The sequence below is a fragment of the Nipponia nippon genome, unplaced genomic scaffold (assembly GCF_047370975.1).
Source record: "Nipponia nippon isolate SJK-2023a ecotype South Korea unplaced genomic scaffold, ASM4737097v1 scaffold_1, whole genome shotgun sequence".
Lineage (NCBI taxonomy): Eukaryota > Metazoa > Chordata > Aves > Pelecaniformes > Threskiornithidae > Nipponia > Nipponia nippon.
The window spans coordinates 120640453-120665874 of record NW_028262290.1 but is presented as its reverse complement, the minus strand read 5'-3'; the positions used below and the strand labels follow the sequence as shown (position 1 = coordinate 120665874).

The following is a 25422-nucleotide window of genomic DNA, read 5'->3' as shown; positions in this document are numbered from 1 at the left end:
GAGCGAGCCTGTTACCTGCGTTGCAATCCAAAAGTGTTTATTCAGCTCTTGGAGATGTGAGGCACTTGGTCAGATACTGCTGGCAGCACGGTTGTGGCAGTGAGGCTTCAAAACCTGCCCTGTGTGACTGACTTTGGATCGGGGCAGGTTTCACAGCCTTGGTGCTGCTCTGGGCTGCTGTTGGGCACCCAAACAGGTGGAAATGCAGGGATGTGGCTCTGCAGCAGCATGCCCCTGCGGGTTGTGGCATGGGAGAAGGCAGGAGAGGGAATACAGATGATCACTACTTCTTATCCTGATATATAAAGTTCAGTGCTAAAACAGATTCTACTTCACTCCTACACACAATGTGCTCAATCGCTCGATTTTTATGTAACAGGAAGCACTGAAGAGTATGATTCTGCCAGGCAGTGGGTGGCGGGCAGAAAATCTTGCTATTAATGGTAGGAGAGGGGGTAAAGGGGCTTTGTACGCAGGAAGCATTTCACTTTTACAAAGCTGAGACAGACTTTTTTTATTTGAATATTTTAAAGGCTTTTGGATTTCCATACATATCTGGAAGGAGACACTTGAAGTGTGGACACTTAGGATCTTGCAGGCATCAAACTCAAATTCATTAAACTGACAATTTTTTCTGTATCCAGATACTTGATAAGCTCTTATTTTCTGGCACGAGGTAAATTAGGCTATAATGGGCCTGGAAAGGAAACTAAAGAGGAGGGTAGAAAAAACATTTCCTATTTCTCCTGTCACCGCTTATGGGTCAGCCAAATGTGGTTAGGAAGCAAAGAGACCGTGCAAAGACCTTTCTTAATACCTTGCTAATGAGGCTTGGCTATGGAAGGGCCTGTCCCCATCTCTGGGGTTCCCAGACGTTTCCCTCTTGGCTGCCAGTCTGCCTTCACAACTCAGAGGCAGGAGTTCCCCTTTGGTTGCCAGCCCCTGTCTTTTGTTTCTCTAGATATAGAGCCCCTGTCTTTTGTTTCTCTAGATATAGGCCAGGGTTCTGCCTTTTCTCTTTGCACTTGAGCTGGTCATGATGATAATGAGGTCATGATGATAATGAGGTCCCAAATCTTTCTGTAGCTACCTCGTCTACTCAGCCCATTTTGAAAGCTCATTTTGAATAGGTGGCTGTTTCCCTGATCCTCTGGGCCATCCTTGTACTTGAAATGTCTGTGCTGTTTCCCTCTATTTAATCAATTAGCACCTGTGAGAAATGGGATTCGTGCAGGAAACCAAAGGGAAAGCTTCCCCGGATAGCTGATGCTTGAAGGAATGCTCTGAGATCCTCTGATGAAAGGTGTTCTGGAGGCTCAAGGTGTTAATGTTATGCGCTCAGCAGCTTAAAATAGGATATGGGTGAATTTCCTATCTGGTAGCAAGATTACTAAGAAGCGAAGTCTATGGTCAGAGAGCTTTCAGCGGGCACCAGGTTGCTTTTGCACAGAGCTGTGCTGCAGCCTGCATGCGCGGGGTAGCTTTGTTCAGTAGGAGATGCAGCGGGAAGGTGCCCGTGAACAGTGTCACAAAGCACCTCTCAGGAGCATTGCCCGTGACCGGGAGGCGTAAGGAGCCCCTTTCCTGGTGAGCTGGAAAATTACTCTGTGCTGAGTGCATGGAGTAGCCATGCTGTGTGAGGGAAGGGTTGTGGAAGCCGCCGCCTTTGAGCAACCGTTCGTGGCTCTCACTGAAGTACACCGGACACATGAATACCCTGAACCAGACCCACAGGAGCTTCACTACCTGGAGTTTCTTGTTTGTCATTACATTTTCATAGTGCTGTGTTGCAGGGACTCCTGCCTTCCTCCATCGGTGTAGCGTTTGTTATCATGAGCAGTGTGGGCTGGCGGCAGCAGACCAGTGAGGGGATTTTATCCTTTAAATCTACCAGTGAGAAGCCTACTAATGTAGTTAAATAGCCACAAATATGGAATCAGTCTGAACATTAAGCAAACAAAGGACTGGGAAAATGAGATGTATTCTTGCACATGGCTAATGTTATTTGGGAATTAGAGGTGGTTCTTTAAATAAATGTTTTAAATGTGGTTTGCATAGATGTCCAAGTATAAAGAATAAAAGATGAGGGTGGGTGTTTTTGTATTGAATAGCAATGATGTATCCTCACCACTGCAGAAGCATTACTGAATTGTCAGGCTGGGCAGAAGAGAATGGCACTTGCATCTCATTCTGGCTCTCACAAGGCAACACCTCTTGTCTAAGACCTTATTTTGAGTGCAGACTAACACCTTTGCATTTGATCCTGCTCCTGTTGAAACTGATGGGAGACTACTTATCAAAGAAAGCAGACAGCAGGACTGGGAACCGGCGTGGATATATTCAGCTTAAAAGGGTGCAGTATAGGGTTTTTCCCTGTTTAAGTATCAAGCACTGTAAAAGGGATCTTCGTTATCATTCAGCAGCAGATCTGAGGAAGGGTCTCATGTTACTCTGTTATTTTCTAAATCTGCAAAAGCAGCACACGCTGTATTTTGGCCAGATGAGTAGCGGGACTGCTGTGCTCCTCTGCAGATCTAGTGTCATACTGATGGTTTCCAGTGGGAAATTCCACCCGCCACCCACCTTGCCAAAAGACAGCTTGGAGGAGGAGAAAAGAAGTCCTGTGATGATGGCGGTTCTTTCCCAATGAAACAACAAGAAGCAGGGAAATCCATCAAGCTGTTAGTCATGCATTTTATACATATATATATATATAGTATAGTATATGTGAGTGTATATATATATATAAAAACTATATTGCACTCACACTATCTCTATAAAGCATCATCAATATCAGGCTTCAGAATAATAAGAAAAGAGCTCATGGGATATAAATATATATCCAGTAGAAATTGGCCCAGCAGGTAATTTTGCTAATAATTCTTGTATTTAGTTTTTATGAAAGATATTAAGATTAGTATTGCTAGAAAATAGATTGTACCTCCTTAAATAAGCCTCCTTTCTTTGTAGCCCTGTGAAGCCTAGAGGGTATTTTTAATCATCCTTAAACGGTGCTTGTTAAAAAGAAGTGAAATTAAAGGGTATTTTGGGATGTAGCTTTTTCTTTAAATACATTCCTTGTAGGTGGGGAAATCTACAATTGTTTCTGCCATAGATGCTCAAGCTCCATTAATGTGTCTTTGTGTGCATCGTTTGTATGCAAGTTCATAAGACGATAGCATCTTACAAACTGGTGTAAAAAAGATAATTGATTTTTAGCGCTTCCTCAAATGCAGAGCACAAGCATGCCGCAACCACTGTGAGTACGGAAGCGTGAAAATTTGCTTGAGAAATAAGCCAGAGGAAGTTTTCATTCTGACCACTTCTTAAGTGTTTAATACCCTGCATAGGCATCCAGGGAATTTAAAATCTTCCATAAACGCAGTGCATATCTTCAGAAAATGTGTGTGCTTAGCCTCTTATCAAAGATTAAGATATAGACGACCAGATCTTCAAATGTACTGTGACTGTGGGCGAGATCCTACTTAATGTTTAAAAATGTTTCGAACACGTGCAATGTACTTCTGAAAACCAGGAAAGCATATGGCGTTTGAATGTTGACAGAGCAATGTCTTTGCTGCAGTTTGGAAGAGGGAGATGGTGGCTTTGTTTTTAAATGAGACATTCCCTGAGCTAAACTAATTTCTGGTGTAACATTGCAAAAGTCGGTGTGGTAAACTGGTCTTCAGGATTAATTCAGTTAAGAAATTACATGGAGGATTTTATGCCCATAAATGTATTTTGGGGGCCATGTTTTATACACTTTTTTTTTTCTCCTTAGAATCGGACTGTTTATACTTCTTCTGTTTGTTTGATGGTAAGTTATTTAAAACCAAATTGCAACAGTGCTTCAATATTTGAGACCAACTGGAAGTTAGCCTCTAGCATCATAATCAATGAAAGCAGAAGAATTTTTCAGAGCAGAACTATTTCTCCAGTCCCCTTGAGGAGAGAGGCAGTATTCTGTAAGCAAGGCTCTGTCTCCCAGGCTGTTTTCTCCACAAAGGTTTCCATGAACTGCAAATGTGTCTTCAGTAATCAAATGTGCGTTAATTAGTCCTGAACTCTGCTCAATATGCTATCAGTGTTCAAAAAGAGGAGCTACTTGTTTCTGAGGAAGGAAATACAACTTTGATTTGTATTTTAGGCCCTTGCCTTTTGGGCAGAAGCAAGCTTTGAGGGCAAGTATGAGCAGAAATTTGAATGTAAGATGAGATTTGGAAAAAAACCGAACCCTTCCTTAAAATGCATTCAGAATCTACCGTTATCAAATATATGTAAAATTACACTATCCATTCACTTTGATTTCCCCCTCCCCCAAATTCACTAGTCATTAGTATGTTTCCCCAAGCAGTTCTTCACTGATGCATACTTCTTCCCAGCTGATCTTATTTAAAATGCAACTTCTAGTTCCCCAATGTCTATTCAGAGATGTAATACCTAATCTAGAAACCGTCCTTCAGAACAAGGGAGAGAATTCCTCTCTCTACTCCTCCCTCAAAGTACAGATGTTTCCCTCTTTCCCCTGCCAAATTCTGCCTGTACACTGAGGATTTCCATGGGACCAAAAAAACGAGGTTATCTAGCAACTTCCTCCAAAAGTAAGATGGTAGCAGTGCTCTTGGCCAGAGCATCAGCCTTGCCCAGGAGTTTCCGTGCTGCAGGTTCTGGTGTTAATGATAAGGCTTGTACCCCAAATGCCTGCTGTCGTGTCACAACCCAGAGGTCTTGCCTGGTGCAATTAAATGGGTTGTTGAAGTAACGTGGATCATGGCTCTTCCTGCACCGGTACCACTCCTTGTGCTTTTTAGGTGAGTTATACCATCTCGGGCGTAGCTTATGTCAAGCTGCAGCCCGGCCTGGCGCATCTGGGCTAATTCTCCGCTGCAGCCGCTCTGGAATCCCATTAGTAAAAGAGCAAGCTGTTTCTTCCTGCCTTAACTTCACAGTGCTTTGTTCAAATATTGAATGCTTGGGATCAGGGTTTTGAAATATTGATAGAGGAGAAAGCACAGACTGTCTCGGTCAAGCCTCGTGCAGGCTTTACTCAGCCGTCCTGGCGCATGTGGGACCTGTGGGGGAAGCGAAAAGGTCAGTATGACTGGCTTTCTGGGAGTGGGGTGGGGTTGGGGGAGTGTCTGGCTTTTAACAGATCACGTAGGAGAGAGATGCTGGGATGAGATCACTCATGACTTGGCAAAAGTAATACCCAAATGCCATTGTCCGCAGTTGATTTCTTGCACTGTATGGACTTAAGCGGAGCATGAAGCCTGCCTACGTGCTGTTCAGGATTGTTCCTCAGATGCTCCCAGGGCTCTGCTGCCCTTCGCATGTGACAGCGTTTTCAGCCAAAACTATTTTGTGAGGAAGAAAAAAAACTGAGCATGCAAATAATATTCTTGAATCTTTTATTGATCTTCATGTGTACTGAATAGTCTCCCTTTCTCTTTTCCATCCTGTCTTTCCCTTAAGGCCACTTTTCTATTTATGCCTTAGTGATGTCTGCAGTGATGACAGACGTATGACCTGTGCGTTCTTCAGCTGGTTTTTTTATATATAAATCTTTCCGATGTATTATCTCAATGGCGTTGGGGCTCTTTGTGGGATTTCAGAGCCGTGGGGAAAGGGGCCTGTGTATTTATACTGTCTCTTGCACAGCGCTAAGCTCTGCAGGCAGCTCTCCCAACATGCTAATTCCACGGTACGACTGAGGAAAGAAACAGCTTGCTCTGCCTTGATGGTAGCAGATTGATGAATTTGGCTGGAAGTTTTTGGAGCTGTGACAGTCACGGGGACTGTTTTGGTGGCAATGGAAGAACAGGGTCCTCGCGCACACGTTACAAATCCCTTGGGGAGAGCACGTCCGCGCAGGAGCATTTCTGTACCCCGAGCAGCGGGCAGGGCTTTGCGTGACATTGCCGTGGGTCAGACTGCATAGGTTTTGGAGAAACGTGGCATAGCTGCAGTAGCCTTGTTTTCTAGAAATGTAAGCGGTAACAGCGGGATTGCCAGCATTAACTCTTCCGTATGCTGCTTTGTGTTTTCTGTGCTCTTTTAGGATGATGAGAACTTTGGATGTTTGACCACCACGGTCTTGGCTTGAGCCACAGCACACCAGGGGTGAGAGACGCCAGGGCCCTGGGAACCTCTGGCTGTGTGTACACATTGAATTCCCTTAATGGACAGCAGTAAAACACTTGGCTTTGGCTCATTTGCGTTTTTTTTTCCCCTTTACATGATTTCTTCTGCTGTGAGAAATGAAGATGTTGCAAACAACCCATCTGCGTTTTTGCAACACCTCCTCTGTTCCTTGATTATTTTAGTTTGTTGGTGTTACTTTGCACGTTTATAGTATTTTCAAATGTTTGTGCTACTCTCCTCTTCCTCCCATCTTTTTTTTTTTTTTTTTGGTTGCTTTACAGTGTTTGGAAGAGCTTGACTGCTTTTCTTTTGCCTCCTTTTTTACCTTAGGAACATAAATTTTTATCTTCTTATGCTTTGCTGAGATTTTTTTTCATCTTCAGTCTCACAAAGGAAGCTTCTTCACCACATCTAAACTTTTGTTTTGTTTTTTAATCTTTGGAGCAGTTTTCTAAAAAAAAATGGAGTTAAGTCAAAAGTGGTACTTTTAAGGTGGAGATCTGTTCTTCATCTGTTTGAAATGGCTTGTTATCCACCCAGAGGGAGGGAGGAAGCGGTTCAGTGTGGTTGGTGTGATTTGAGGAAGGGCCTTGGCTCAGCCGGTTGCCACTGCTTGCCTTGTTTTCCCTACGTGGCTAGCCGGGCCCGTGTGCTTTGGTGGGACTGTCTTCTCTGTGTCTTGAGGAGGGAAAAGTCAAAGCATCATGTTTTTCCTTTTCAGTGACGAGGCAACGCGCTGTTCGTCTCTCTCGGGGGTTGCTGTGAGAAAGGAAGAGAAAGTAATTGCTTGCAATTTTATTTCTTCGCTGTAGCCCACAGAAGGGGTTTCAGCCGTGCCCAAGGCCAGTGAGAGGACGAGGCGCGGGAGCCCATCCCCGCTGGTACCCTGCTAGTCAGAAGGGTCGCCCGCTCCTTTCCCGTTAGCTTTTGGGTGCCCGTCAGGGCACTGCCCCCGTGAGGAAGGGGACCCTAATCTGAAGTGCTCTGCTAGCCGGGGGCCACACAGGTATACAGTATCAGTGCTTCTTGCAAGAAGTTCCTTTTTACGGACAACAACAGGACACGTCTTTAGTATGTCTCGTTCTGCTGCATCCAGTAGGTACAATAGTTGCTTGCCTAGCTGCCACACAATAGAAATCTGGGTTTCATTTGAATTTTTGAGGTTGTTGAAAGTGCCTTTCTTATTTTTATCTCCTCCCTTTCTCTCCCCTTTTCTTCTCCGTAGACACGTCAGCCCCCAGCAGAGCCTGAAAAAGCGGAAAGCAGAAAAGAAAGGGGAAAAAAAAATACAAAAAGAGCCACGCACGGTACGGTTAGCATTTCCCTGCACCTGAAACGACTCATTGGGGTTTACATGCGCTGCAGTTGCCTGCGCTCGTTCGGCCCGGCGGGGAGGACGGCGGGGCCAGCACCGAGCGCGGCAAAACGCGAGCGTGAGCACACAGAAAGGGGGCGTTGGGGGGGGGGGGGGGGAGAGGGAAGGAAGGGTTAAAAACCAAAAAAAACCCAAACAAAAACCCCAACAAAAGAAAGGAAACCCCGCAATTTTGCGCTCGTTTCCCCCTTGCAGTGCGAATGCACAAAGAGACGGGGGGGGCGCTGTGGGGAGGGGAGGAGGGGTTCCCCCCGGAGGCGGGGCCGGGCGGGGGCCGGGCCGGGGCGGCCGCGGAGCCGGAGCCGGAGCCGGAGCCGGAGCCGGAGGCACCGGTAGCCGCCGCCGCCATGGAGCCGGGGGGCCGGCGCGGCCGCGCCGCCGAGGAGGGCCCGCGCCCCGAGGAGGAGGAGGTGGACCCCCGCATCCAGGTGAGGGCCGCCGCGCCTCCCCGCGGGGCGGGCGTGTGCTAATTTGTAAACGTATTTTAAAACCTATAGAATTTATATAATAATTATTATAACGATCGCCTTGTATTTTTTCTTAGTTTTGCTTTTAATGCATAGGTACGTACATATATACGCATACGTATATGCACACAGGCACACACGTATCTATATCTATATATATTTGGCTGTGCCGGGCGGCGGTGCGGGGCAGCCCCGGGTGTCTCGGCGGCCGCCGGGTGCGGGGGAAGCGGCCCCGGGGCGCCCCGGCCCTTTGTTACCCCCCGGCCCCGGGCAGCGCTCAGCGCCAGGCTCCGCTGGGCGTCCTTCCTTCTTCTCCTGCTGAAATCCCCCTCCCCTCTTATTTTTGACCATGACAGCGTGACCTTGCTCGTGAAACAGGGCTGATGCTCAGAAATTCGTAAATGGGGGAAAATATAGATTTTGTTAAAAAAAATTATTTGTTTAAAAAAGGAGCTTTAGTGGAAGATGGCATTTCCTCTCTATGAATGCCTTCTGAAATGCTTTTTATTCTTGCGTGGTTTCTAAACAAAGCTTTTCTCCCCAAAATCATGTCTTGACCAATTGCCTGGTGCAAACTTCAGCATGCTGTGGTCCCTGAAATGAAATGTATTTTTAGGTCTCTGCAGATTTATGGCTTTTGCTTCTAGCGTTGCTGGGACCGTTTGTCATAAGTGAATATAAGCATGTGTATACATTGCTGAGAGGATGGATCCTTGGCACAGGGCCCTCCTTGCTGTAATTGTCATTCTTTTCTCCATCGGGAGCGTTTCTTTTCCAGGGCCGAGCAGAGCAATTGCAAAATTCACAAAACATGGTTACACAGAGCGAGGCCCTCAGCCAAAAGCTAGCCTGTTACTGCCCTGATTCTGAGAAGCGGAGCTCCATTAGTGGCTATTGATCTAATTTTGGCCTTAGGTTCTTCATCTTGCAACATGTTTCCACATACCTGATTTGCACATTATTGGCGAAACAGTGTTTTTGTTGAGTTTTCTCTTCGGTTGAAAAAAACAGGCTGCTGTGTCTGCCTCCCTGAGAGCCATTCTCAGCCTTAGAGTTAAAAGGCGATTAGGTAATTTCTGTGTGAGTGTCTGTTTCAGAAAACATGGATATGCAAATATGTATCTTCCAAATCCTAGGAGCTGGAAATGAAATCTGACCTCTGAGGATAAGAGAACCAAACTGTTGCAATTAATTCTTTTCTGATTGTAACCAGAGTCATTCTTGTAATCTAGTGGGAAATCACTCAAGTGACAATCAATTTACAGTGTTCGGTTTATACAGCTAAACATTTCAAGGCGGATTCTGTTACACCGGTTGAAAATTAAATAACGTTTGAGTTAGAGAACAGTCCTGTTGAAATCGTAGGATCTCACGTGGAGTAACATGTTGCTCAAATAAAGGAGGTTATTGGAGTCTGCTCCCGAGGGTTGCTTTTTGTGGTAAGAAAGTCATTAAGAATGAGCTTTGTTTTTACAGTAACTTCATTCATGCCAACACCACCTCTGGTAAATATTTATTCAAGGGATTTAACACCTTTGTTTTTGCTGTTAAGAGATCAAAATATTGGCACGAAGGCAGACTAAGTAAACATAATCATATGTCCCATTGACTGGTTGTGTTCTAAAATGGTTTGCCAAATTCCAGAGTGAAATGCCTCTCCTGCTGCAAGACATGTTTCTTATCAGTGCTGCGCTTTCTCTGTATGTCTCCTGTGATAGTACTAACTTTATGCTAATCCTTTGGGGGTGTGTGTGGTGTGTGTATTTCACTGGAAACTAGCACATACTGACTATATTGATTAACAAGACAGAACTTACTGTACCTTATATTTATTTTTAATAGCAAGCAATAAACCAGAACAGGAAATGTACTGCCTTAAAATAAAACTATAGAGCTTCTCTGATTATTTTTCTTGTAAGCAGCAAAATAGAAGACCGGTGGCAAAGTTATTCTACATGTCTCAAGGTTTCCTCTTTTCACTGAATTTGTAAGCCACAGTCCTTGTGAGCTTTCAGTGGGGATGCTGAATGAGCCTTCTCAGACACTTTTTTCCCCCTGATTTCTTAATATGCATTTGACCTTTCTTTCTTTCTTTCTAGGGGGAGCTGGAAAAACTAAATCAGTCTACAGATGATATCAATCGGAGAGAGACGGAGCTGGAGGTACAGAATTCATCCTTCCATTTTCCTTTTGTGCATGTTGGATTTTGTGAGCAACAGAACGGTATTTTTGAGTAGGTTCCCTCCTGAATTGCGCTATCCTGAATGGTAATTTAGCAGCAAGAGTCTGGTGATGATTTTTTAAACGTGTGAATTGAGCTAACAGCTGGAACAGAAAGGGAGAAGGTAGAGGGGTGCTGACAGTGTAAAAACCCTATGTGGAGAATGCCAACCGCCCCCCCCTCCCCGCTGCTAAACCTTATTTTTAGGTTTTGAAACTAAACTTAGACAAGTTCTGTTTTTACAAGTCACTGTTTCGGGTTCGTGTTCTTGTGATTATAGACAGTGAAAGTTTATTTGGTTAAGAGGTCTTTGCCATACAATTACCTGCCAGGATCTCCTCCTTGGTGGCTATTTTTTTTAGCCTGTTAGTTTTGCCTTTGTTGTCATTACTTTCTGAATCAGGAAAGTAATAAAGGAAAGTTGAAGGAGAAGACTTCCTAGTTGGAAGAAGAGGTTTTCTTGGACACTTAAAAATCTAATAGAAAGTTCTGAAGAAATTGTTTCTAAAGCCCCAAATTTGAGCTTCAGCTACTTGGTAGTTATTCTGGAAGGCTCAGCATTATTGATCTAACAACAAATCAAAACAAACTGTCCTATTTGTGTGTCAAAATTTTCTTCTGTTAACTGCAAAACAAAGAAGATAAAGCCAGTGGAAGGGCAAGATGAATATGCTGCTAAAGGAAAACTGGCATAAAATGCTACTTTATGTCCTAAATAATTTTGATAACATTACAGTATTTTGAATACTGTATCAAAACATGCTGAGATTGCAGTGATGTACATACTCTACAAGTACATCTATAGATTTCTGTTCTGCATCTTCAAAATGTCAAAGTCTGTGTTTGACTTCCACCCCCTCTTGTATGTGTGTTTTCATTGGATGGGTACCCGGAGCATGGGATGGTTCCTGGTAGTATTTTAAAATTGGAGTATCCCTTGTATGCGCCAAACAGAATATAAGGTTATGAACTTCTTTGGAAACAAAGCAGCCTTGTCACGTGGCTGTTTTCTTCTCCCTACTTGTTTGCATTTTCTGTGCTTTGTGGCACGTAGATTATGAATTTATTGGCAAATAAACTTAGTGGAATGGGGGACTATTTGTTATGCAAAATTAAACTATATTTCAGCTGTGAAAACTGTTCAGTGTCACTAGCTTGATTTAAATTTTATGAGTGAACTTTAAAAATCAGTATGCTAGTCTGTGACAGTACCAATTAAATGGACTTCAGGAGTCTTTATATACATATATTAAAAAAAATCATTATATATATCTTTTCAGTCTCCTTACTTCATGCTGAGGTACTGAAATTGAAAGATGGTGCTATGGATAGTTGCCTGGATTTCATTAATCTTGTCATAACCTTGCACTGAGGACATATTATGAAGCAGATAGAATAGTAATAATAATGCCAATGCGTACTCATGAAATAAGTCCCAATGACTTAAGATGGGATTTTACTGCTTGATTAAAATTATTCATATGTTCAAGTGTTTGTAGAGCCTGGAGACTTGTAGCTAGAGTGTGTGTGACACATACTGAGCTCAAAAGGCTCCTGGATATATAATTGTAAATAAAAGAGCAGTGTTTCCACATTAGCTTGCTCTTAACGTTGTTGCTTACTTTACTTAGTTTAAGAAATACTAGGTGTCAGATAGTGCAGAGAAAGATTATATGATGCTTTCTACCTCTGTGTCATTAAATGTTTACTGCAGATTTGTCTGTAGTAGTTACTGTAAGCAGCATTTGATGGAATTAATTTGAAATATCATCAACAGTATGCTTTCATGAATGTTTCCTCTTTGCTTTTCGTTCAAAAATCTTACTGGATTGAAGCCAGTTTGTGGTATCATGCAACTGCATAATTTTTAGTTTGGAAAGATTTTCATGACTTTTGATCTGCTTAAATTTTGAGGACAAATGCAGTTGGATGATGTAAGCAAGGCTTAATTTATATACATGTTGATAAATGCATTTTAAATGGACTTAAGACCTTTCTAGAGGAAAGATATTTAAAAAAAACCAAAACAACACAAACCCCACCACTTGCAGTTAGAAGAAAATCCCTGCATTCATACTCTGGACAAGAAAAGAAAGCTTTGCCAAGCAGCCTTATAGGATAAATCCAGAGTTTGGAAGGAGGAGTTTAGATCTGGGATCATTCTGCTTCAAAGACTTGCAAAATCCTTGAATGCTGCTGAAAACATGGGCTTCTGGGAGAGCCATGCTGAGTTTGCCTTTGAAGATTTGCTGTTTTGGCTGTTGTTAGCTGCCTTGGGTCCCTCTTGCTACCCCTTCCTAGTTTGTGGCGTTGCTGCTATTGCAAGATATTTCATTAGAAGAAAGATGCGGGTTTTTTTCAACCAGACAATGGAGTTATATTTATCGTCGTCTTCTATTATTATTTTCTTAATCTTTTCAATATCTGATCATAGTTGACTTTAATGGGAACATAGACAGCATCATTAGGCTATTTGCAGCACAAGATGATGATTGCCAGCTTCCTGTAGCATTACTTTGTGGTCCATACGTTCCCACTGTTGAATTTTTTTTCCCAGAATAATCTGGAAAAGCAATGGGAGTGTTTGAGTAGAAGGTATATTTCTTTGAAGGAAGTTCAGAAAAAGACACCCGTGTTTTTGTGACTTGATGTACTCTCTGATAAGGAGGAAGAGTAACCCTGTGGCATCTAAGTACTGCGAGTCTGCTCTGGACTTCCTGTAGCTTTGCACGAGTCGCTCTAAATGGGACTGCTGACTGCCTCCAGTTTCCATTAACTGGAAAAAATGGCTGTAGGTGTTAAATGCTTCTAAACCCCATGCTTTTGCTCTCGCTGTGCCTCAGGTCTACATCTGCAGAATGGAAGTAAAAATGCTGCTTTAGCCGATGAAAAAGTTAGGGGGCTGAAATCAGTAGAAGCTTCTAGGATTTCGAGACTACACTCTCTTGGTGTAGCCACAGACATGTCCGCGTTTGAATGATGTAGAAGATATTGGCGTTTGCTGCTCACAGAAGTGATAAAATAGGGAATTCTGCTTTAAGTTGATCAGCCTGCCATTTTTTGTTTTTTTTTTTTTTTAAACTTCTGCACCCAAACTTCCATGTGATCTGTTTTAAGTTGATCAGCCTGCCTTTTTTTACCTTTTAAAATAAGTTCTGCACCCAACCACCTGTGAGAAGCGCAGATTTACATGCATGGCATGACTTCAACAGACGTGTTGAAGTTGGCTACATCTTTTCTTTTCCTTGATGTAATTACTCATTTTTTGCTCTTTGACCTATCCTATTATAAACCCTGGAGAAATATCCTGACCTGATGATGCTCACAGCCTGTTCAGGAGTTGCGGAGCTGCTAAAGGGCACTGAGTGGCTGGTAGTTATATGTTGCGTTAATGTATTGCCTGTTAATGAATCTTTGATTAGGCTTGATTTAAAATCCATAATGCTGCTCATACTAAGTGCGACACTGAGCATTACTGACGCAGCAAAAGGATGATAAGGGTCCTCCGAGGGATTTAACACTCGGCTTCGCTAAGGTCCCTGTTTATGTTTGAAGTGCCTGTGAAGAGGTGGGGGAAACATCTTGCAGTGCAGATACGAGTATGTTTTGGCCAAATGCAAGTTAGAGCGGCGCCTTGCTATTTGAGCTTTTTTCCTGTTTATTGGAAATGCATCTCCATCTGAACTCGCCTCAGGAGTTGCAAATGTACTTAACAAATGTGCGTGACTCGCCTGTCCAGTTAACTCATACACGTCTTTGACTGGCTCCTGAAAGTACAATTCAGATATAACCAATTCACCCAGGGACCCCTGGCAGCATTGGGGGGAGGGGAAATACAGCACATACCATTAAAATTACCGCTGGAATCCCAGCTATCCCAAATGTGGTTTTTGTTAGAGGGAGTTTTTGTGTTGCTGGAGCTACGAGCTTGCCAATGTTTGTTAAGGGGAGACAACTGCACGTGAAAACTAGAGCTGAACAGTGCTGCTTTCAGCCATGCTGGTTATAAGTAGGGCCTGGTTAGGATCCTTCTTGTATGCTTGCCTACATCCTCTAGCCCGGATCTGCAAGACCTTATGTTACTTTTAGTCCTGGATTTATCCGAAAGGTCACCCTAGGTTGGTGTTGGATAGAGTCAAAGGAAAGGGGTGTATTGGCTGTGGTGCTCTTTTCACTTGTGAGTCTTTGTCAGCATTTGAACCCCTCTCGGAAGGGGAAGGGCTTTTTTATTTAGAGTTGCTCTTCTTACTTCCTCACTAAAATACTTGGTTTTGGGGTAAAGCTCAAGCTTTTGACCCTGTCACACACAAGAATTTTAAGTAAACTTTAAAAAAAAAAAATCCTCAGTCTTTCAAGTTAAGTAGACTTTTTTTAAAAAATGCTCAGTCTTTCAAGTTTTAGAAAAATGGCCCGTCAGTGGCAGGAATCTCATTCTGAGCACGCCTGCTTGGCCTGGGGAAACATCTATCTGTAGAAACATCCGCTGCCTTATCAGCATCCCTGTGCAGCATTTTCCAGTGTCTGTAAAAGAGTACACAGATAAGGGAGAAGCAGCTCAGTGGCTGGTGTTCCTGCTGGTTTTTGGAGTGCAATATACATGCATGATGGATTTGTCCAGCACTAGCAGGACAAATCTTTCCGTGTCTCTTTATAATCTACTTGTTTCCATAGGAAATGGCTCCTGTGTGTGGATTGCTGGTTGTTTTACTTTCTGCTTTCATCGTGGATGAGTAAGGAAAGGCTCCTTCCTCTGCTATGGCTCTGGAAAGATTTTGTCACCTGAGTGAGTCAAAGGGCTTTACTTGACTCACATTCTTGAAGCAGAGATGGGTTTCTAGCCTAAGGGAGGGAGGAAGGGTTAGGCAGAGAAATCTTGTTTTGGAAGGAGCACTCAGTGCCTTCCCCTGCCTTCTTTCCTCTCCGTTCTTCTAAGAGGACTAAAAATACCAGTGTATTTGTAGTCTCAGTCTATAACTGCAAGCAGGAGGTTAGAGCAACTTCCAAATACCAATTTTTATTTTTCTTAGATGGCAAATTAGTAGCTATGTGGAAAAAAAGACTCCTCCCCATGCTAAAAAATGAGATGTGACTTAACCCCTTCCTTGCACTTTGTTTTTAAGGTTTCGTAGTCGGTCTGGTTTCACACTTGGGCCTTGTTGATACTGACACTATTTTAACTTGGAACTGAGCTTTTGCAGCTGGTAGGTCTCTGTAGCAGAGGAAGGCAGGTATGGATACTGCCTGCCTCTCGGAAATAGATGAAGTCTCTCTCTCAGGCAGCAATTTCTTTTTCCATGCACCTCCCAGGCTGGCTTAATGGGTTGTCAGAGGTTCTGCACGCCAAATTGTCAGAAAGGTCATAGGACAACCTTTGTAAATGAAATTTAGATGTGCTTGGTACTAAGACGGTTCATACCTGGTTGATGTGCTAAGTTCATTTTAAAAAGAAAATTGTTTGAAAATACAGGCTTCATTTGATGGGCAGAAATAGTTATTTGCCTGTCATCTGGCATCTAACACCAGCTCATCACTATCACTCATGAGAAAGGAAAACAAGCATGCTTTATTCTCCAACAGGTGCAGCGTAAGTGTAAAATTGTATTTTAGTTTCTTTCCACGTTTGAGGGTGGATCTCCAAAATGCTGCAGTATGGATGGCCTGTTGTTAAGTGTGGTCCCTCTTTTGGTGCAGTAGCAGATAGCTGCCCAACAGCAAGTTATTAAAAGCAGATTTTGTTTCCAATAATGAACTATTGCAGCAAAAGCATATGTGGGGTAGAAGTCTGGCATGCTGCCTAAAACTGTTCTTGTGAAATCTATCGTTTGGGAGAAAAGTGCTAAGGGTTTCCAGGAAGAAAGTTGATAAGAGTGGAGCTCTTGCAGCCGTAGAACAAGATGTTGGAAAGTAAACTGCAGCTGTTTATGTGATACACCGAGTGCTATGCCTGCTAGAACATATGTATGACAAACACCTAGGCAGTGAGAGTCTAGTTATTAAGACTGTAACTTAAAGTGGGAAGTTCCGACTGCTACTTTTTCTTTTTTCCCACCTTGTGACACACATTGAGGGTAAAGTGCCTTAATTGGCTTTTGTCCAGCTGTAAAAAGGTTTATCATGATCTCATTTGAGCAAATAGGAGGGAGAAAACATTGGAAATGTTAGCCAGTCAGCTTTCAATATTGGCTTTCTGTTTGCAAAATTAGTAACAAGGTGTTCTTAAAAATGATCACGGAAGATTATGAGGGAGTAGAGGGGAAAATGTGCTTTTGAAATGTTGTCTGGGTGTTAGAGATGTCTTTTGTCAGTTACATTGCTTCTGTTACATACACAGACCAGATAAACTGTATTCAGTGTAGTGATGAGAAAAACAAACCCATGTGTGTTTTTCCAAAAAAACCCCCCAGAAATGGTGAGTGTGACTCACAGGGTTTGTACCTAAGGCTGCTTGCTTGCTTTTATCAATAACTAGCATTTCTGCTAATACAGAAACTAGGAATTGAGGACTGTGCTAGAAAAGTTGCATGATATATGCTGCACTGTCTTGGTTTTGCTCACAGCAGCAAGTTGCAGGAATTGTTGTCTTTTCCTTTCTCTCTTATCCATGTGTGCTAGGTAAAGGTCTGAATGAAGCAAGAATTTGGCAGTTCAATAGTAACACTTGTAGGGAGGCATGTCACACCAGAGGATTTGATAAGTAAGTTGAAGGTGGTGTGGTTGTCTTCCTAACACAGGCGTAGGGCTTCCTTCCTGCTGGGGACTGTGGATGAACTGCACTGCTGTGCTGTTCCTGAGCCTCTAAGTTTTTGACGTGAGTGTTCTTACAGAAAACGCCATTAAGAGGATTTACAGCTTTGAACCACTTCACATGTGGGTCGAAGCATCTCATCGACAGTAACACAGGAAGCTGGACGTGGAGCAAGGAGTTAAATTGATTCCCAAGTTATTGCCTTGACCACAGGCCCATCCTTCCCATGAACCACAGATGCGCTTTTCATGTCACGTAAGTAGTAAGTGCACCAAGCCCAGGTGCACAATTGCTCCTGGTACTATTGCCTTGGTGCTTCTGAGCTCCCCAGTTTCACACGAAGCGTAAAAATAGCCGCTGCACCTGTATTTCTTATTTGAAGTTCCCCAGGGGCACCTGCCAGGGAATTTTGCGCTGTCCCAAGGGTGATGACTTTTACAGATGCTCTGCCAGCACGTGACAGGGCCGACACGCTGAGCTGACGTGCTGAGTGTGGCTGCGTGTTTGCAGGAGGGAGCTGTGGCCTTGCTCATGGGAGATGCTGCCATAGCTCCCAGGTAGGAGCTGCAGTCCCCGAGGCCATGAGAGCTGAATTGGTTTGGATTGAGGAGGCCAGGTGGTGTGAACGCACTGGGTTGCCGCAGGGGTGTACACAGTGTAGTTATACAGTGTGGGATTGTTTGCTTTTGTAGTGTAGTTGGGGCTAGTGGAGAGTCAAAGTGGTGCGTGTAGTGCAGGAGGGGGCATGGGTTTGGCATTACACCTTCTCAGAGACCTCAGCATCTTGTTGCTGTGTCTGAAGGGGAGGGCTGGAAACCGTTGGTAGGGGGACTGATCCCAGCAGAGTACGAGCATCTGCTTATTCTCTCATGCAGAAAGTGGTGGAGCCTGCAGGCTTGTATTCCTGACAGTCAGGAGCCTGAGAATAAATGTCATTTAAAAATAAGTCATGTGATGGATGACACGGGTGTAAAGTTCTGGGGTGTTTTGGTCTTCATTATTGTTCTTCACTTGAAAAAATGAGGGTGATCAGACTCAAATAAAGCCTCAAAATAGGAAGCAGGTATCTTTTGGGGAAAATGGTAAACTGGAAGTTCACACTCGTATATCCTTCAGCTGAAGCTCCCTGTTCTGTGTAACTAGCTTTTGTGTGAAGTGGGGCTGTGCTCATGGATAAACATGTGCTTAACCATTTGCAAGACCTGTGCCTCAGGTGCCGGTTACACAATTAGTTACAGTTTAGTAATTTGTATGTGCTTCATCTGGGTTGGTGGGAGGTTAATGAGTACAGAAGTTGCTGTTAGTTTGACTGCTGTCCTTGGTGTTTTTTTGGTTTGTTTTTTCTTTTTTTTAAACTCCAGGTGGAGATTAGTCCTCTTTTTCCTATTGAATAAGAGTGTACGTAATTATTACATGAATAAATTTGGGGTAGGTCTCTAAGCACAGATTTGGTAGTGATGGTTTCTTTGTTCCAAGTGCTTATCTTACAAACATGACAACTGAATTTTTTGATGAATCACTGCATAGGGCTTTTTTTACTTAATGCATATGCATTTATGTTTTTGTTTAACTATTTGCTTTCCGCAACTAGTATACTAATATGCAGCTTTCAGAAAGAAAGTGGAAAACAAACCTTCAGGCTACCTCATTTAGAAATGAGTTTTTAATTTTGTTTGTGCACTTGTAGGAAATTTTTTTTTTTTGTAAAATATACTTCAGTACTCAACGTTTTTCTTGCAATATAGTCATCGTGCTTGCAGTCTTATTTCAGTTACTTGTGAAACTCATTTTGAGCAGTGAACCATATAGCGTCCAGTACTTTAATTAGAAATATTCAAACTCTTCTCACTGAGAAAATTATTGACTCGATACATATTGTTTGAATGATACATTTCAGGCTTTCACTAAGAAATGAGATTATTGACTGGATTGGAGTTAATAAAATAATAAGTTAATGTGCATTTACGTCTCCATTTTTGACCGTGTTACTAATTTGCGTACTCTCTTAGAGTAAATTAAGAATCTAAAGCTATTTGCAGTGGACTAAAATATTACTGATGCTGGTTAAGGTTTTAGATAATACTAAAAAGGAGGCAAAGAAGCTTTTACTGAAGTATGTTGCTTTTTCTGCAAAAACTAATGTATTACTGCAGTTTTTTTCCACTTCTGAGAGCATAGTGGTAGGTTCCAATGTGTGTTAATTCTTCCAATGAAGAATTGTTGTGCGTTCTAGAAATCCTCAACAATAATGACAAAAACCTCCTGAATTAGAGCACTTCTTCAAGCCAGCTGCTTCCTGATAATCAACATGTCACTCCAGCAGTCTGTGTAAATCCTGCTTTCTAATTAGAATTACAAGGCTTGTCAAGAGCTCACATGGCCCTTCCTTTTCGTCTCCTTAAATCCTGGGCCAGGTCCCAGCCTGAATTTGCATCTCTCTGCAATAATTCCATTGATTTAGAGTCTGTGCTGGATGCTGAGATGGAAATCAGAATCACTTTGCTTAAAGGTGTGGAAGTTTCAGTGGAGCAGAGAAAATATTTTTAATGGCTCCAGTTAATCATGTAAAGAGGGCAACTCATCCAGTTTGGAAGTAACTGGAATTGACTTTTCTTAAATGTAATAAAAAATAACAATCAAATGGAAAGTAGGCGTCCTTACCCATTGGTACAAACCATAGCTGAAAATATGGGCTTTTATGGCAGGAAGTCTTGCCATGAGGACCTGGAAGCTTTTTGCTGCTATTAAAGTAAGTAGGGTGTGTTTATAAAAAGAAAGAGGAGCTGACTTGAAAATACACCGTGTGGGAAGTGTCCAGTTCTTCTTGAAGAAAGCAGATCCTGTCCATCCTTAAACGGTGTCTCTGAGGGGAACAGTACTAGGGGTGTGACGTGCTAAGGTTTAGGAGATGCTGATTCCAGCTGATTTGCCAGCCTGCTGTGGGGATTTGGCCTGCCTGCTAGCCCCATTCTAGCATTGTCTAGATGAGATGTCTTTGCTGTTCAGCTCCCTCTCAGAACTTGTTATGCTGCTGTTTGCCTCCTCACCAAGCAAGTAATTTACAAGCTATTCCTCTCTGAGAAACCCTGCCAGAGGTGACATCTAGCACAGGCTATTGCAGGCTTTGTATAAGAGCTGTCTCTGAAAGACAAAGATTTGGTGTCCAGGATGCTAGCTTTCCAGGATGTGGTTCTGGGTTCCTGTTATTACCTCTACTAAAGACTTCTGGCTTAGTCCAAATGCCAGTGACTGTTTTGAATGTGTCAGCTTGCGTGTGACTCTAAATAGCAACCTGAAGGTAGGAACAAAGAGGTAGAAATAAATTTTAAAGCTCTAATCTGTCTTTGTCGTTTCTTTCCTTTCTGCAACGTTTTGAAGGATGCACGCCAGAAGTTCCGCTCCGTGCTGGTTGAAGCAACAGTAAAACTGGATGAACTGGTAAAGAAGATTGGAAAAGCCGTAGAAGACTCTAAACCTTATTGGGAAGCTCGGAGGGTGGCCAGGCAGGTGAGAACTTTCTGCTTTATAAGCTTGTGCTGGTAGTTGGAGAGCACATACCGATTTCATTGCTTTCGTGCTATTAATAACATCTTAAGCATATGCACGTGGCTGACACTGGTCTATGTCTTGAGCTGCATGTCAGCCGTGTGAATCGATGGCAAAAATGTGCTTCTTCACAGCCACAGCTGCATGTATTCTTCAGTCCAGGAACAGCTACAGCAGACACAAACAATCAATAGCAAAAGACTAGTTCTGTTTTCCTCTCATTATCAATGGCCTTTTAGAGCCCTGCTCTTTCCTATCAGTAGTTGTAATTATTTGAAAATACAGTGTAGACTTTGTGTATCTGCTTTTTCTTCTTGAAGCAAAATGCTCAGCAGCTAAACGGCTGCAACTGGAAGCTGCTGGGAAAGAGGCTGGAGTGGGGCAGACTTGGGGAAGCCTGCAGGGTTTGGTGCCAATTAGGTTGTGCTGGAGCAGGAATGTGCTAAATGTGGCTCTAAAGTGTGTTGGTTTGGGGAGAAACTGAGCTCTGCTTTCTGTACTGTCATCAGGGCCTTATCTCCCTTGCCCCAACTGCTACTTGATTATTGATAGCCCTGTGTGGCTGAGGCAGGGAAGGATGAGGCCTGGAAGTAAGGGTGTGATCTACTAGCTGCAGGGAAAGCAAGAAAGCTTGTGAGATGTCAGGCAGCTTCTCACTTTAGGGAAAAAGTAGCTGAGAGTTGAGTTTGTGGTGGCTTAGGCAGTGATTCTGCTTGGTGTCTGTAATGGGGTTTGCTGGTGGTTTTTTCCCCAAGGGGTGGAGGCTGTTCCTGGGTGCTACTTCTATTTTCTCTCGAGGCAGGGAGAGGCAGAAGTAGAGGGGAGAGTTGCCTAGAGCTGCTGCTTCTGTGCTCAGCTGGAAGGATGTGTGGGGTGGCATCTGTGCCTGAGTAGCCAGGATGTGACTGTGTTCAAGGGGAGAGTGAGAGGCGGGGTAGCATGTGTGAAATACATGAAAATTACAGAAGGATTCTGTTTGTAAAAAATAGGTAGGGGATGAGGTTGAGGGATGAGAAAAGTAGTGTAGGTGTGTGCCAGAAGGCAGAAAGTAAACGTGCAGGGGAAGGGAAGGGAAGAGAAGAGAATACATCCTCAGAACAAGGCACAGGAAAGGGAGGCATGAACGCAAGCTTCGTTGCTTTGAAAGCTGATGAAGCAGGAATTGGGTTGATGGGATGTGGCATGCAAGATAATATGTGACCATGTTGATCCTTTAAATTGCACGGCATTGTTTTGGAGCCGTTGTCTCAGGCAGTGGGGATGATGTGTAGGGGTTATTAGGCTTAATCCTTCAGACTAGAAGCAGTGTGGCAATTAGGTAAACTTTGCTTCAAAGCACAGTAAGCACAGTATCTACTACTCATCTGTAACTGCTCTGAAAGCAATCCTTGCTCATGGAGCCTATGGTGTGTGCTAGAGATAAACCAGTAGTGAGCTAGAGAAAGAGAGGAAGTAACAAAATAAGATCAAGGAATTGTTTATGTTGTGTTAGTATGTACAATTTAGGGGGAAAAAAAAAATTCCCCAAACCCCGCCTCAAGCATTCTTTTATACTGCTATTAGTATAAATAGCTGTGTAAGGCACAGTGTGCATAGGACTTCAAGAGTTATACTTGGAAAAGTCAATGGTAGAAATGAATACTCTGCCGTACAAAAAAATCAGATGACTTTGAAGTTTGTAACATCAGGTGCTGAGAGCAGTGAACTTTGTCCTCTGTCCTGAAGTTGGCAGCGGATAATGTCCTGACAATGGAATTTTTTATTGCTATGTCTTTGCTACCCCTGGAATCCATTCAGTCATGCTGGTTCAAAGGCACTTTGCAAAACCACTAAGAAACCCAAACCACTGAAGATCCCTAGATTTGTAGAATTGCTACTGCAGTATTGGGCTTGTTAGAGAGAACCATATTTTTTCTCCCAATCCATCCTGTCATTAGCTAGGTTTAAATGCTATTTATCCCACATCTGCTAATTTGCTACACACTCAATTTTCTTTTATCACTTTCCTTGATAGCATTTTATTTTTTTAAAGCAGGGATTCCCCTTCTAACTATTCATTTCACTTTTTTCCATTTTGTGTTATGGAGCTGGTCATGGAACAGAGCTCCCTCTTTGTATCTGCTCAGCAGACAGAGCTGGAAGGTGGTCTCTGCTTTCCCTTTGGCTCTTTGTCTAATAAAATCTTCAAATAGAAAATGTGGGGGCCAAGAGGAATATTGACGTTGAAGGACATCAACTCTATCTGGAAAGCAGGAGCCTGGAAAGCTTAGTACCAATCGCCAGTAAAGCATCTGCCTAAAGAATTTTTTGTAGTCTTAATTTAGTCTAGAAAAGTTCTGTTTAACTGGGAGCAAATTTGCTATATTAAAGCAGGGGGGAGGAGTGGGTAGGTAAATATGAAACTGGAGGAAGGTACTAGAATATTAATATGTTTAGGTGCCAGCCCACATCTTTCTTTTATACTTCAATTTGTAAAATTGTAGATAAATCATGGGGATAGCTTGATATTTTTCTATTCAAATTTATAAAAACTTCTAGCTTCTGAAGACTGTCTTCCACCTTCTGTCTTTACAGTTATTTTAGAGCCATTAGGCTGCCTCTGAAAACATAGGCACAGGGTTCTCAGTGGTTGCAACAGCTTTAATTAAACAATAAGGGAAAAATGCATGACTGTGCTTGTAAGAGAAAGGGAAGTGTAAATTCTTGTTTGTTGTTCTCAGTAAAGGGAAGTAAAAATATGACCTAGAAATTGAAGTCTGCTGGGAAGGAAAGAACTGCGGAGTTGTCCAGAGTTACTTGCATTTAAGATAACAGTTGTAGGGTGAGTTGGCTGATGCAAGCTGTATTTAGTCATACCAAGGAGCTTGTTTTCACTTGGCGCCAGCATGATTCTCTTCTGGAAATATGTTTCATTAAGATAAAACCCATTAAAATGGTATGAGGACATTGATATGGGGTCAGCAAGAAACAGATCCCTGAGTCAAGTACTTCCCTGGAGAAGCTTTAGGACCTTGAGCCCTTTCGTCTCCTCACCCGTATCCCCATCTTGTGCAATCCTCTGTTGCCAGAAAATGGTGAATTCAAAACAAATTAATTCTTCCATGCAAGAGTCCTGTAGCATCTTGTTTGTGTAATGTATGCCAAGAGAATTTCAGCTCGGCCTATCTCCGGGCGAAACTTTGCTTTAACAGAACAATGGTCCCTTGGCATTAATATCCGAGTGCTTTGTCCTCTGAAGTGGTGGCACAGAGAATCGGGATGTTGTCTGTTGGCACCAAAGCAGTAATATTCGGCTTTTGCTGAGACTGAAGTGAGAGCTGGCTAATATTTTTGCTTCTGTAGATTTCATGCAACTTCTGCCAAGTCAACTTTGTTGTGATTCCTCGTTTGGTATACCAGTGGGCCTTTTGTGTAAGGCATACCTTACTGTTTTGGAGCATTTTGAGCCAAGTTTGTTGTTTAATCAGATTTTAATGTATTTCTGCTGCAAGAACTTTTTTGCATTTGGCATATTGTCTTTTCGTGTTGACTTCTGCCATAATGCACATGTTCGATGGAAGAACCCTGGCATATAGCAGAGGATCGTGTATGTACACAAGCAATGACCACATTGCAGCAATATGGAATTCCCATAATCCAGAAGGTGGTCCAGGTTCTAAGTGTTGGGAAGATCAATCTTCCCATGTCTTGATTTTGAGGTGTGGTGTGTGTTTGTTTTGGTTTTTTTTTTTTTTTGCTAGTAATTTGCCTCCCTGGTTGACTAGTCAGAGAATCGGACTTTTCTTGCCCAAAGGTAATGGGGAAGAAGGGTGAAGTTGCCGGGAAACATTAATAATGTAAACAACAGTGTAGGTCTTGAGTAAGGAGTGTCTTAAGCCACTGTTGACTTAGCATTTGGCAGGGCTGGGGCTGGAAAGCACCTATGCAATAGCGTCTGCAGTAGTGTCTGAGCAGGTGATAGAGTCTGAGAAGTGTGTTACCTCCCTAGCGACAGCATGCTCAGGGACAGGATGCTGTGCAAAAGCAAGTGTGGTCTATTGCATAAATCGCTGGGTTGGTAGGAGCCAATTTTGTGCTGCTGCATGGCATAGATAAATTACTTTGTCTCTCTCTTAGTTCCCATGTATAGTGGAGCTGTCAAGCTGCTGTGAAGCCAAGTTCATTAAGGGAAGTACAAGCACTTCGGGGTCATTGGGGGAGATGTGCCATTAAAACAGTTATCCATACGTCATCACTTGTGAACCCAGGGACAAACTGAACAGAAGGACTTGCCTTTCTGCTTTGCTTCTGCTGGGAAAAAAAAAAATCTGATAAAAACGTGTTCCCACCCACCCCCACAAGTAAAACAATCCATGCATTTGTAGTGACCCTAACCTGAATAAAAGTCCTGCAAGTGTTGCTTTTAATTAAGCTTTAGCTCCTATTACTGAGCACTTTTTTCTTTTTTTTCAGAGTGAGGAGTTAAGTTTTAGTCCCCAGTACTGGCTCAGATTGGGAGTAGGTGTGGATGCGTTGCTCAGCTTTACTACTGAGCTTATTTGGGAGGAACATGATTTGCTTTGTGATGTTCCCCTCCCCTGCCCCCCGCTTCATTTAGCTTTTACAAAAGAGTGTCAGAAAACTTCCTTCAGGCAAAAATGAATGAAAGATCTATGCTAGGTCATATCTATATGCGTCTCTCACTAACACTTGTAGCAAGTGTTCAGAAAGCAATATGTTGAAGGGTATGCATGTTCTGCTTCCTCCTGGGTCACTCTTCCTGGTTCAGCTTTACAACTAATTCTTCTTTTCATGTTGTTGGCATACCTTCTTAAGCATCACCCTTTTATCTCGAAAGGCTTATAAAAGCAGGCTGGAATCGGTATGTACAGTGGTCTGGGTATACCTGAAAGGAAACGCAGTTGATGGACAAGTAGATTGTGTTCAG

At 42.9% G+C, this 25422-nt stretch overlaps 2 protein-coding genes across 7 annotated transcripts in view; both read left to right on the top strand.

Annotated features, from left to right (window-relative positions):
• The window catches only part of METTL6 (methyltransferase 6, tRNA N3-cytidine), a 40098-nt gene extending 32656 nt beyond the window's left edge, over nucleotides 1-7442 (top strand). Inside the window, exon 9 of the transcript XR_015707481.1 lies at nucleotides 7367-7442. The gene's annotated coding sequence lies outside the window, so the exon portion shown is untranslated. The remainder of the gene's footprint in view (nucleotides 1-7366) is intronic.
• A 358-nt stretch (nucleotides 7443-7800) lies between these two features.
• Nucleotides 7801-25422, top strand: part of SH3BP5 (SH3 domain binding protein 5) — a 53600-nt gene continuing 35978 nt past the window's right edge. For 3 of the 6 annotated variants that reach the window (XR_015707477.1, XM_087770126.1, XM_087770139.1), the window contains exons 1-3: nucleotides 7801-7944; nucleotides 10083-10145; nucleotides 20328-20456. Coding sequence is in view for 4 of the 6 variants with exons in the window: in XM_087770126.1 (XP_087626252.1) it covers nucleotides 7864-7944; nucleotides 10083-10145; nucleotides 20328-20456 (273 nt within the window). In the remaining 2 variants the exon portion in view is untranslated. Of the gene's footprint in view, nucleotides 7945-10082; nucleotides 10146-17028; nucleotides 17205-20327; nucleotides 20457-25422 lie in introns of those variants that run through there. The other 3 variants (XM_087770148.1, XM_087770159.1, XM_087770166.1) reach the window with 3 other exon arrangements.